The sequence below is a fragment of the Camelus dromedarius genome, chromosome 17 (assembly GCF_036321535.1).
Source record: "Camelus dromedarius isolate mCamDro1 chromosome 17, mCamDro1.pat, whole genome shotgun sequence".
Lineage (NCBI taxonomy): Eukaryota > Metazoa > Chordata > Mammalia > Artiodactyla > Camelidae > Camelus > Camelus dromedarius.
Window position 1 is genome coordinate 31,217,772 of NC_087452.1, and position 13,458 is coordinate 31,231,229.

Genomic DNA, 13,458 nt, shown 5'->3' on the forward strand with positions numbered 1-13,458 from the left:
AGCATGTGGGCAGGAAGCCCTTTGCTACCCACGGCCTCTGCCACTGCCCCTGGCTGCTCCCTGAGCCCAACCACTGCCTCTGGGGCTTTCCCCAAAGGCCCCCCAGAGCCACACCTGTGCCTCAGGGTGCTTCCATCCATGGGTGCTGAGCTGCCCTATGTTACCCATTTTAAGGGGGAATCACACTTTGAGCTTTCAGACCACTTAAAATATAGTGTGGCTACTTCATGGAAATGAGTCTCTAAAGCACATCCATTGATGATACAAAGACACTTCTGGTGCTGAGAATAACAGCATTTCTTCTTTCTGTGCTGCTTTGGCCACACGTGTGTTGGTGACTTTAGAGCTGGCCTGTCAGGGCCCCCCTTGAGGCTGCTGCGCTATCTAGTGCTTCCTCAGTGGTGCCTCCTGGCCTTGGAGGTGCTCCCTACTCTGCCCTGCTCCCTGCCGCTTACCAGCCTAATTCAGCAGGGAGCCTCCTTCCTCCTGTCTTTAAAAAAAATCATGTATTCATATTGCTAGTTTCATGTCAATTCCCTGGTTTTAAAATGAATAGATTATTTTCTTCACATCTTTGTAAAGTGCTTTCTTTCATACCCCTCCTCCTTCCAAAAAAGAAAAATTCTTACATTTCAAAAGGAAGGTGGGCAGGTGCCTTGAGTTGTGTGACCCATTTTTGGTCCTCATCAGAATGTTTCTGCCCGTGCTGACATAACTGGACCGTGATTCTGACTTTGAAAGGGGGCTGGCTTCCTAGCGCCTGTGATGGAGCCGTCTGTGTCCGGGCCTGACAGACCGGTGGGTCATCCACTGCTCTTCCTTCTGCCTGACGCAGCGTTTCCCATTGTCAATCGCACTGTTCTCTCTCCTGTCTTCTCCGCCCCACCTGGTCTTTGTCTTGGCCTGTTTATAAAATAAGCAGCCATTCTTTGGTGGGTCAGGACTAGTATCAGGGCAAGGAGAGCAGGTGTGTGACTTTAGGCATGTGGTTTTTAGGGAGTGCAGGGTGTCTTGCTTCACTTTCATATCTTCCTCAATCAGGTACTTATGTTCAATTTGGAAATGAGACTTCTGAACCAATCACATGCAGGTGGAAAATAATTTGTTTTATTGTTATTTATTCCACCTAAGTGAATTAGCCCTTAATGTTGTAACTATTTCATTTGTTAAATAACTTTCAAGGGCAGCAAGGAAGATGTTTTATTTGAAGAGTTTGAGGGGTAGGTCACCTCATCAATCTGGCTCCAGTTACCTTGGCAGAATTCACCCTACAACTCAGTGTCTGTCAGTCTTAACCAGAACTGTCCGGTATATCAGAATGAAATTGGGAAAATGGGCTCCTAATGTAGTTCAGCCTCCTTTAAGGGCCTAATAAAGGAAGTCTTATAAATAATTCTTAATTATCCTCCAGGTTAATTAGCAGAAGTTGCTGGGTACCCCCATCCCAAAGTGCAGTCGCTCTTGGCTTGTCAGCTTCTCCATCCTTCTGGGGCAGTGTGGCTTAGAGGGAAAGTGTGCAAGGTGAGCAGTGGGGATTTGGGTCTTTCCCCTCATGAAATAGGTCCTCACGAGAGAAGGTGCACCCAGAACTCTGTCCCCCATGGAGACCCATCCCCAAGCCTTGTCAAACCTATCCCATGTCCCACACTGGACACAGCAAGTATGTGAGTATACCAGAGTCATGTTTGGCTAGTTGGTGTGGTGTTATTTTCTGTAGACATTTGGGCATCAATTTTGAAGCTTTGTGTTTTGGAGCCGGTAAATTTCATTTCCATTTCAGTCATTTCTGTAGGTTCTGGGAGAGCTGAAGGGTCCTGAATGCCGTGCCTGTGAGGCCGAATGAACAAGGGTCCCGGGGGCTTGGGAAGACAGTGGGCAGTCTGGCTGGTGGGCAGTGAGAGGAGTTCCCAGAGCCAGGTGCTGCTCTGGGGATAGAGGCCCAGGTTCTTCCACTGATGAGACAGCCTCTTTCACCACTTTTATCCCCTGCCCCAATCTCTCCTCTCAGCTTTAAGCTCCGTTCTGAATGCAAAGCCCCTGAGAGGAAATGGAACTGGCCCAGGTTACTGTCACAGGGCTGCTGCTGTGGATGGAGGGTCATACGTGAGCCAGTGGATGGGCCACCCTCTCGGGGCAGGTGAGCACCCCATTCAATCAGCTCTTGCTGGGCAGGAGCTGGGCAGGGTGGCATGGTTCATCCAGAGTTGCCCCTTCAGCCTTGGAAGAGCTGCATGAGGGCCTGTGACGTAACAGCTGACTTGTGAAGGAATCTTCTAGTCCACGATTTACTGGTCTCATTACCTCCCTCCCTCCAAAAAATATGTCCCAAATTTACAACCCTGTTGACTCTGCTGTCAAAATGTGGCCCTTACCTGACTGATGGCATTTGACAGAGGCCACCTGGGTTCAGAATGCTTAGTGGGAAAGGGACCTGAAAATCTGGCAACTCTCGGCCCTTTTATCTCACCTGCACCACAAACTGGGGCCTTGAAAGGGGGCTCTGATGCTGTCAGTGCAGTGAGCAGTGACTAATTAAGACACGACTGCATCAGTCATGTTGGAGGTGACAACCGAGCAGCATGTTTCTGGTTCACATCTGGGAGATCCTGACACACTTTTCAATTATGTGGAACTAATAGTGTGTGGCTTCCATGCGGCCTCATCGGGCAGGAGAGAAAGGGGGAGTCTGAAATGAAAACATGACTCATGGTGGCTCCTTACTCAGTCTTTGGAGCTTCCTTTTGAAGATCATGAAAGGAGACCCCAGGGAGAATGGCATCAGGGGTACCAGAGGGCATCTTTCAGAAGACCTTATGGTTTCTGACTGTTCCTCGGAGAACAGGGGACACAAGAGCCTCAGTCGTTTTAATAGGTGCCTGTTGCAAACCCCGGCATGGACGAGCTCCAGCCTGCCCTGTCTTGGTTGTGTGGGCCAGGCAGGGAGGGCCATGAAGACCCAGGAGGACCAAAACACTGTAGCCATGAGAAAAACAGGAATGTTCTCCTCCACACAGAAGCCCAACCCAACTAGGGAACATTGCTAAAATAGCTTTTCTTTTTGTCTTCCCAGGGCATTAACACAACAATTTTATGAAAAGCCAGATTAGTGTAGTATGATTTTAATGTTCCCAGGCTAGAGCCAAAGATTCTTTTCTTCCTAACATGGCTTGTGAGACCCCCAAGTGGCATCTCTCCAATGGCAGGAGAACATTCTTGCAGGTGTGCAGATGTCAGGCTTGCAGGGCAAGAGAAGGGATGGAGCTACTTGCATTTTTTTCCCTTATATCTTTTGTAGCCATGAGTGACATCGTGCAGGGCTGATGGCATGATGCCCAAGCTTTGATGGGTACTTGTCCTTGCCTCCTCTCAGCCTTCCCTGTAGAAAACCTGCAAATGCAGGGCTGACAGCCAGGCTCTGGGTGGAAGACCCCAGAGGAGTCCTGCCGGCCATGTTTCTTCCATCTGCACCACTGCTGCGGAAATCCGCTTGCGTCCGTGTCTGCCTTCTGGAGTACACGAGCCAGGTTTTGCTTTCTAAGTGGCCCATGGTGTTGCATACGTGGTTATGCCCCAGCCTGCCTGCCCTTTTCTGACTCCTGGGTGACCTTAAACAAGTCTCCCTTGGTCTACCAATTATAGAGCACTGAGCATGTGCCAGGCACCATCTACCTCTGGGCTCCGTTCCTCCCTCATTAACAAGGAGCTGGATTTGATCTGTGGTATTAACATTGAGCCTGAGAGGACAGAGGGGCCATCCTGCTCCTACTCCAGCTGTTCTCAAAATTGGGGGTCAGTTTAAGAGTTTGCTTGAAAGAAGGGTTGTTTTTGTTAAAAACCACCAAATTTGAAATCCACAGGACTTGAATGTTTTAAACCTCCTTCCTGACCTTCCATGACTTTTTCTCCCACAGTCTCTCCCCTGCCTCAGTCTTCATCCCATCTTAAAGAATTTAAGGTAATCGTTTTGCACCGGTATTAGCACAAATAAATATTTGGGAGAAACAAATCCAGCCAAAATTATGTTGCATTACAAAAAAAAATTATCTGTGCAGCTTGGCAGCCCAGTCTGTGGGTGGCCTTGACCCCAGGTGACCTCACCAAGGAGTGGGAAAGCAGCAGACTGGCTTCTCACACCACTCCATCGCTGTAACCAGAGGCAGGAGATCTTGCCTCCCTGTGCCTCAGTTTCCTCATCTGCTTCCAGCTCACCTCACATGGCCCAGGGAGGATGGAAGGAGAACAGAGGTAGGACAGGCAAACAGCTCAACACAACCCATAGCAAGGCTTCCTAAAGGTCCTGTGTACCCGCCTCCCTGCCAGCTTTCTCTCCTGCTTCTCCCCCTCAGCCAGTCCGCCTGACGCCGTCCACCCAGCCCTCCCTGGCCCAGGCTCTGCGCTCCCCACCCCACCCCTACTGACCCAACTCTAGGCCTTTTTATGGCTGGACTGGGGAAGGAGAGAGAAGCGCAGACGTTAGAACTACTGGTGATTTAACCACTCTTCTTTAGCCCTGTCCCCCACAGAAGGCACTAACCCAGAACACATGGCCTTTGTAAACACAGGTCCTCATCCCTTTCCTTGGCTTCTGCCCAGTCTGGTTCTAAGGGTGCCATCAGGAGCCCGGCACCACCTGCTGTGGAGTCTCCAAACTCATCTCTCTCCTCACCACCTCTTCCCTGGGCCCTGGGCCCTGTCAGACTCAGGTGCCTAAGCTCTTGACCCCACCACGTGTCCTTCCCTTTCTTCCAACAGCTCAATCTTCCTTCTCCCCTGAGAATTAGGAAGGCAGGTGGTGAGGAGGGTTCCAGAGAGGGTCTTGGAGCAGACACAGCACCACGTCAAATGGTGTGGCCTTGAACAAGGTGATTAATCCTTTTGAGGCTCAGTTTACTTGTCCAAAAATGGGCATAAGAGCACTTGCCTCATAGGGTGTGAAAGGAATATGTGAGAGGATGTAGGGGCATGAGCAGGGGTGCCTCGCACCAGCCCAGTGTTCTCTCCGTAAGTAGTGAGTAGAATTATAAATCTGCCAGAGAGGAACGGTGGCCCCTGGGAACATTTGTTTCACCCCTACCTGCTCCCTCCTCCCCACCTAACCCCAGTCCACAGACATGCTAGTGGTTAAGTCTTTTTTCCTTCAGTGGAAACACTTCTTTCCCCTTTCCTTGAAGGCAAAACTGCAGGTGAAGAGAAAACGAAAGTTCCTTTTCAGCCTCGCTTGCCTGGAGGAGCTTGGATGGTGAGGTCCTGGGTCAGGGAGACTGCCAAGGCCTTCTGACTCCTGGCAAACACGGGGAGCCGAGCCTGGGGAAGTAAAGCCGCACTTTACCGGGAGAGCCATTAGCGGCCCGCCCATGCCCTCTTTCAGGCTCAGTCTGAGTGGCTCCCCAGATCAGGAAATGATGCTTCCAAAGCTTATTAAATGATTTTCAGCAATTTCAGAAATTGCCTCAGCTGGTAGTTTAGATTTTCCTGTAGCCTTAGATTAAAGCAGAAAGGAAAAAGGCCCCTGGTGATATAAGACAGTGTGGCTTTGTCCAAAGAGGGCCAGCTATTGTCAGCAGCTTCTGAAGAAAAGGGAAAGGTTTGAGTTGGTCCTGCCTTGCGGGTGGGCAGCTGCAAGTGCTGGCTCTCCTGGCCTCAGCTTTTCAGCCTGGGCCGTGGTAGGCACAAGGTCACTCATGCTCCAATTTGCCAGTGTCTTCACCTTGAACCCACTTATCATAGATAATCTGAAACTTGTTGAGTTCTTCCTCCTCACCCTCAAAAAAACCCAACAAAACCCCATCACTGTCTCTGCAACTGGCCTCCCAGACCAGGTAACATCTATCAACTCTTCTAATTACAGTTTTGTTCATTGTTTTTCCTTCTCTGGACTGGGATGAAGGACACGAGGTTCAGGTCAACTGGCTTTCCGCTTCGAGAAGCAGCTGGGAGGAAGAGAAAGGCCAGAACCTAGGGTGTCCAGAGGGTGCTGTCTGGAGTGCTACTGTTAAGGTAGGATTTTTCTAAGAAGGAAAGTGTGTTCTGCCCACAATTAGGACTCATGGACAGCAGGGGGACACCAGATGCATCTGGATCTGGCACCCATCCTTGGGGAAGGAGAAAGGCTGTTGACCTTTGGTGTCTGGGTCATATCTGTGTGGTGGGGGAGTCCATCAGGTTTTCCTCTTGTTTCCCTTTCTCTTCTTGCTCCTCCTCAAAAGGCTGTGACCTGGGTGTGTCTGATTCTGATCCACAGAGCCTGTTGCTCCAGGCCACCCGACTCCCATCAGCCTCTGTGGACCACTTCCCTGACTCTGCCAGGGCTCCGGTTGCCTTCCCAAATTGGGAGAAGGGATCCAGATAAAGCAAGAGAGCCAGAGAGCCTGAATATCATGTTCTAGTTCCAGCCCTGCCCCTGTTTCTTCATAAGATCCTCTTCTCCATCTACACAAGGTACTGACCCTGCCCACTGTGACTCGGGGGCCATGGCAGGGACCCAAGGAAATTCACTGTGCAACACTCTTTGGGGCTGCAGTGGAGAGTGGGAGGGTGGTGGGCCTGTGCACTTCAAGGCTGGACCCTGGAGCCTGGAGCATGAAGCCTGAAGCCTGGAGACTGGGCCTGCGTTCAGGCAGGGGAGTTAGGCTAGAGCAGAAGTCATCACGGAGTCTAAAATATCTCCATGTATTGTTCTGCCTGATAACGATCTTCTCTCCTGATGTATTATGTATCTTATGTATTTCTTATATTAATTTATAAATTGTGAATCATGAAGTAAGTGTTCTAGGGCAGCCAGTACCCTGTGAATGGGCATTTCTAACTGGCCTTTTTTTTCCCTTTGTATGTGGTACACACATCCTCCTGTGCTTACACTGCCCTCTATATTGTTCTTTTTTTACTACACTTTGTCCCAGTCCAAGTTGTGTCCAGTTTTTTGCTATGTTGAATACAGTGTGGAAGAGAATATCCTGATACCAAGACCTCTGAGTGCGGTCCTGCTTCTGCATTTTGCCTGCCTGTGACGCCTGAGAGCGCTCCTGCTGTGTCAGAGCAGGGCACTGCCTCTGGACTCAACTTCACCCCAGAGGGAGCTCGGGGTGGAAGGCAGCCTGCCCGGGTTACACCATGTTAATGACCAGCTGGCCCGGAGCCCAGACTCAGGACCTGCTGGCCAGTGGGCCAAACCCCTCCTTTCACATGGGTTCCACATCTGAAAAGGGCTTTGCAAAATGCCGGGCACCCAGGCAATGGTCAACATTCACTGTGAGGTCACGGCAGCCTGTTACTGGGTCATTCAGTTGACTGTCTTCCCACTGCAGATACTGGGAAGGTCCTGGGGGAGCCATGGACCTTGGTGTCCCTGGTGGGCACAAGCTGGCAATGAGGACCTGACCCTCTAGGCTCCACTGCCTCCTCGGCTGCAGGCTGAAGGATGCGCCCATCTCAGTGCTGAGGGTGTGTCTGACACATGGACCTGCTTCCCAAGAAGTATCAGGAAAGGCATTGATGCCCCAGGCCTTGCCCTGAAGAATCTGATTCATCAGCCTGGTTGGGGCACTGGAAACAAAAGCTACCAGTAAACAGAAAGGAAGTGAAACAACCTGGGCAGGCATCTCCACCCGCTGTTCCTGTTCCTCCTTCGGGGTGACATGGCCTCCTCTGGGAAGTGGCTTTGGACTTTGTTCCCTTGCCTGAAGGCCTGGTGTGCAGCCCACTAGGTTCAAGGCCCATTTGTGCCATCTTGGTGGGCGCTTGGTGAGCTGCCAGCCTGTAGGTGGAGTCCCGTGGTCTTGACAAGTTCACTCCAAGTTCTTGTGCCTTCGGCCACAGAGCTGACTGTGGAACCCCCCAGGCTGTCTCCTGACCCCGCAACCCTGGATGAGTTACTCCACCTCTCAAGCCTCAGCCTGCTCTCTGTCTAAACTCGACTTATTTTTATTTTCAGATTTTCTTTTGATCAAAAGAATACAGGTACCTAGTTTTAAAAGCTGAATGACCCCTAAACGGCAGGTTCTGTCCACGTACCAAGCTTCCCCTCTCCCTCGCCCATCGTTTTAGTTTTTTGGTCATTTATTCTTCCATTTCTCTTCGTATTTCTAAATGATTTGCTTATATTGCTGTTTCTTGATCCCCCACCACCACCACCTTTAGAACATTGACCTCCTGGTATGGAGAAATGAGCTCAAACAGCCACCTCTCCACACACTTCCCTCCCCCATCCTTCCAGTGTTATGATCTGGAGTAAGTTGATACTCAGTGTTTACATGTTTCAAACTATAGAAACATTGTTCTCTGCTAAACCAAGTAGTACCCTATTTCCTTTCTACTACAATCTGTTGTTTTTCCTCAAGCTATTAATTATCTCATTATTTTATTTGCTTTTTTTGATACTTTATCATAAAACTCTGAGTCAACACTATAAAGCTCTTATCAAGATGACTAACCTCAGCAGGTATCATGGATTCTGGGTTCTCCCTGGAGACCTTGCTCCGGGAGCCCCTCACCCACCTCCTTCACTCCCACCATCCCATCTGCAGGCCCCTCCCTTCCTCAGAAGGAAAAGGCTCAGAGAAATTAAAGAACTTTGCCCAACATCATAGCAGTAGTAGGATGGGGGCAGAGATGCAGATCTAGCCAAGGAGATGCAGTTGTGATCAAGAGCCACCATCCCCTCGCTTGAGCTTGTTGTAGTCCAGTGGGGGTAGAGACAGCATAAACAGGACCATGCCATGGGTTTAACCTGCAGCAGGATTGCACATTCTACAGAGACCTCAGCCCTGACTGCAGAGGGCAGAAGCTGGTCTCCCTGCTCATCCTGTGTGACCCTTCCTGAAATGTTCTTTCATACCCACATCCATCCCTGTCCTGGGCAGATCTGAGAACAGGCTAGGCAGTAAGTCTGCCTGAGAGACAGCTTTGCTCTGACCACCCGTGGCTACCTCCCCTTAAACATGCTAACGGTCCCTACCCAACTGCCAGGTGGACATGTGCCTCCCAGGACCACCAGCCAACCCCTTATCGCAGACAAGACACTCTCCCACCTCCCCAGGTCTCCGTCACCAGAGGGCAGCCAGGGTGCTGAGTTCTGACCCCAGCTTCTACTCTCTGCACTGGAGACTACTCCTTTCCTTCACTGATCAGAGTCAGCTAAGGTCAGCTTCAGGGAAAGCGAGGAGGTTATGGTGGTTCTGAGGAACCCAGGGCCTGGGGGCCTGTCATCCATTTGTTCACACATAGGCAACTCCTGGCTGTGGCCGCCCAAGTCCCTAAAGGCAACACACACCCCTGAAGGGGACAGAGAACCTCCTGCACCCAGAACTCTTGCTGGAAACCCTTTTGCCTTATATAGAAGAGGTCTGAGCATCATCTGGGGCCTCCGATGACCAACATCTAGCTTGCCCCTGTGGCTGCACAATGGAGTGTTGTCCACACAGTCCTGCAAGCTGGAGGCCAGGCCAGCTGGGGGTTCTGCCACTGGGTTGAGACCACCCCAGGGGCACAGGCACTGGTGCATGACACATCTCCCTGGCCTCAGCCATCAGAAAACAAGGAGTGGGTATCAGAGGCACTTGGGAAACATAAGATGCATAGCTCTCTACAAGCAGCCACATCTCTTCCAAACAGACATCTAACCAGGATTTAATCTGCAACTCAGATTCAATCTGCTAAGTAGGGAAGAAAGTGTGTGGTTGTCATGGCAACACCGAATTGCCCCGGACTGTTGGTCTCTCGGGTGGAGATGGGAGGGGAGCAGAGCCAAGCCTCTGCCCCCTGATGGGATGTTCTGGGGCGTGGGAGCCAGGCTAGACATACCTGCTTTCTTCCCACCACCCCAGCCTGGGGTTGAGGGCCTGAGCCGTGTGTTGTGGTGTAAAGGGGGCTGCTGGGCTCGGGGCCTGCACCCTGGGGTCTAGGGCCCTGGTGGCTCAGGCATGTGTGTTCCAGCCCCACCTCAGAGCAGCTTGGGCTTGGAGCCCCCTGTTCCAGCTGCCCCCGAATCCTAGAACTTCCTAGCAGTGCTGGGCCCACAGTCCTGATTATGGACGTTGGCACAGCTGGCCTATCCTGAGTCCAGTCTGAATGGCTGAGGAAACAACAGCCTCACTCAGAGAGTGCCAGCCAGGGAGGGGAGGTGCCGCAGGGAGGAAGATATAGGGCTGACCCTTCTCTTCTCCTCTCCACCAGGAATGGAATGAAGCCAGCCCAATAGGTTGCCCCCTGTGGTCCATGCCAACCTGGGCCCAGGCCTAGGTAGGGGTAAAGCAGTAGAGGAGGAGACTGCTCAAGTGGAGGGGTTAAGCCCTAGGAACCCCACCTACCCTCAGATCCACCGACCCCCCTTCTCACTGGCCTGCCTCTGACCAACCAGTGCCCCCAGGACAAGATCTGGCCTCCTCAGCAGGCCTCCAAGGCCCTGCTGACCAGCTGCATGTCCATCTCTGTGGTCCCAGGGCCTGGCCAGAGGAGGCTCCATGGGCACTTAATGCATGAATGAATGAGTGAGTGGATGACAATTAGAGTGAGGACTTGGAGCAGAGGAAATGGAGAGGCCAGGTTGGGGTGAGGAGCTGGTGGGAAGACCTCAAAGGGACGTGTTTGTCAGGGGCCCCATCCCCAATTTGGCCTCAGCCCTGGGGAAGCCTTGTCTTCCAGAGGGACCACAGAGGTCCCTGGCAGATGTGGCCCTGTCACTTGATCTCCCTTCAGAGAGACAGGGACCCCAGGGCCCACCCCCAAAACCTAGCTAACCTGGTCCCTGCTGGGGGCTGCCTCCTGGGGACCCTGTAGACCTGACTGCTTTTGCTACATGGTCTCTGAGTTCTCCCGCTGTCCAATTAGTGCTAATTGGGAGCAGGAAGTGTGTGCATGTGTAGGGTTAGGCCTGGAGCTCCGATGTCCTTGTCAGAACCTAGAGACTTCCTGGGATGGGCTCTTGCCAGGGCCGTGGGGTCTTTGTGGGACCTGGGTGGGATTGACTGGGCACTGAATCCTTCTCTCTAGGGACTTGTGCTGTCACAGGCCATCTCCTCCCCCAGGCACCAACTGCCCCAGGGCCAGTCAGGCCCACCTTGTTCATGCTGAATTCCCCAGTGCCTGGCACAGAGCCACGACTCTTCACAGTTTCAGCCTCCAGAAATGAAGGGAAGAAGGCCTCAGGGCTTGGCAGGAGAGGCATGGAGGGGCTGGGGACTGACCTGGCCCCAGCCTCAGCCCATGGTTCAGTAAAGGCGAGGGAAGACTTGCTTATCTGATGGGTTCACACTTGGGCCTCCCTTGAGGGACAGAGGGTGCAGAGGCCCTGGATAGAAAGGTGGAATTTCCCCTTAGTTTCCCCTCCTCCCCCATGTACCTACCTCCTTTCACTTGGGGCACAGATGGGGGTGTCCAGAGGTAAAGCACCTTTTGTGTCAAGCCCTAAGCTAAGTTTTCAAGTCCTGTGGTTCTCCCCCCACCCACAGGCACTGGTCACAGCCTGATACAGAGGCTGTAATGGGGGGAAGCGTGGGGTGTGAGCATTTGGGGAGCCTGGGTTAAGGCTCTCCCCACCTCCTGTGGTGCTTGTGTTGACCATGGTCCCTGAGGGCCCTCATCCTGGGCACAGTTAGGCCTCCTTCTTAGTAGACTCAGACCTGGTGACCCTAGGATCCTGAGACCACTCAGAGCCTCGGGCTCGGGGGCTCACGTCTGGAAACAAGGCCCTCAGGGCTCAAAGGTGCTCAGAGGTGAAGATTGCTTGGTGCCAGTTCCTAGGAGTAGCCTCAGTTTCAGCTTGTTCTTGAGCAACAGAGGGGGGGCACCAGGATCCTCTGAGGCCGGAGATCAGAGAGAAGAGGCCTTACCGCCAGCAGCCACTAGAGGGCAGGATCCTCCCGTGTGTTTCCTCCAAAGGGCAGGTAAGCAGGGCGGCTGGGAGACAATGGGGTGGCGGGTCCTGGACTTGGTGGCCAAATTCTGAGCAGCTGCCAGTCGGGTCCAGTGGAGGCTGGAACACTGAGCAGGAGTCTACGTGGGCCCTAGACCCACAAGCCCTCGCTGAGCCTTTCACTTCCCGACAGCCCGGTTCCAAGCTTGCCCAGCACCTCCCCTTCTTAGAACAGCAGCGGCAGAAGAGCCGTTGGGATTACTCCAAGCCTGCTTGGAGGAGCGAGGCCAGGCAAGGGCTCAAAAGCGGGCCCTTAACTCCTTTGGCTGCAAGCACAGCCTCAAGAGGAGGGCAGGGCCGCCATTAATCCCCTTAATTGGCACCCACTTCCCCAGCTGTGCCAAGTGGCCCTAAAGGAGGTGTGGTCACAACATGGACAGCTTCTTACACAGGAGTGGGGTGGGCATCCTCACGGAGCATGTACCCCAGAGGCAGCCACTCCTGGGCTTCTCTGCTGGCCAGGTCTGGATGAGGCAGAAGCCTCTGGCTGGGAGAGGCAGGGTGCAGAGAGACACCCTGCAGCTACCAAGGGCCCCGTGGGCACACACACACATTCATGTCAGGAGGGTTACGGGAGGTTTCTCTGCACGAGTGATGGCCACGCTGTGTGGTAGCTCAAACACAGGCTCTGCTGTCACCCTGCCCAGGCTAGAGTCCCAGTACCACCCTTGCTAGTAGGCCTCAGGCAAACAAATGTTCTCTAAGCCTCCGTTTCTTAATCTAAGAAAGCTGCAAGAGTCTGGCTGACGTGGACAGGTATGGGTTCTACCCCCTGGGAGTCAGCTGGGGAGAAGGGAACTCACATTTGGTGAGCCCCAACTACAAGTTGGGCATCACACTAAGGCCTTTACATGCATGTTCTTACTTAATCCTCTGGGTGCTGGGGTCCTGCCAGGAACAGCACACAAGGCATTTGCTGTCTGCAGAAAGCCTGCCCCCACCTGCCAAGGCTGCCTGTCCCCAGCAGTGCCTCCCCGGCTGCCATATTGAATCTATCACAGGACCCAGCACAAAGGCACTTGGGAAGGTCTGTAGAGCCATTTCCCCATCCCCAACTGCACAGAGGAAGAACCAGGCCCTGGAAGAGAAGGGACTCCACCCCTACAGTTACAAGCAAAGTTGGGCTAGACTTAGGTTTCCTGCTCCCAGCTCAGGAGAGGAAATCAGGCCTCCTTTCTTGGAGAGAGTTCCTTTCTATGACCCCCTTTCATGGAAATCACCCTACGGAGAGCTTCAGTCAGCTGGGAGCATTTCTGGGTTGGCCATATAACCGTGCTATCTGTGAGCCTCATGCCCACCTGTGTAGGCACACAGCCCGCATCAGCGAGAGGAAGCATGTGTGAGTGATTTCATCTGGCTCTGATGCTTGGAAAAATGCTAGAAAACTCCTCTAAAATATTCACAACTGTGTTCACAGCCCAATCCCACATCTCAGAGCTGAAAAAACCTCTAGCCATCTTTGGATGCATTGCTGTGCTTTCAACAGCCAAATGCTACTAGCCAAATTTTAAGGATAAAGTAATTGCTATCAGGAAGTTAAGTAACTATCT

General features: G+C 52.5%; 1 protein-coding gene across 7 annotated transcripts in view; it reads left to right on the top strand.

Moving 5' to 3' along the window:
* The window catches only part of RFT1 (RFT1 homolog), a 43,852-nt gene extending 35,522 nt beyond the window's left edge, over positions 1 to 8,330 (top strand). For 4 of the 7 annotated variants that reach the window (XM_064496435.1, XM_064496439.1, XM_064496441.1 and 1 more), the window contains 3 exons: positions 2,009 to 2,137; positions 5,849 to 5,997; positions 6,242 to 8,330. In XM_064496435.1, coding sequence (XP_064352505.1) covers positions 2,009 to 2,137; positions 5,849 to 5,997; positions 6,242 to 6,349 — 386 coding nt within the window. In that variant the 3' untranslated portion in view covers positions 6,350 to 8,330. The remainder of the gene's footprint in view (positions 1 to 2,008; positions 2,138 to 5,848; positions 5,998 to 6,241) is intronic. The other 3 variants (XM_064496436.1, XM_064496437.1, XM_064496438.1) reach the window with 3 other exon arrangements.
* The last annotated feature ends 5,128 nt before the right edge of the window (positions 8,331 to 13,458 follow it).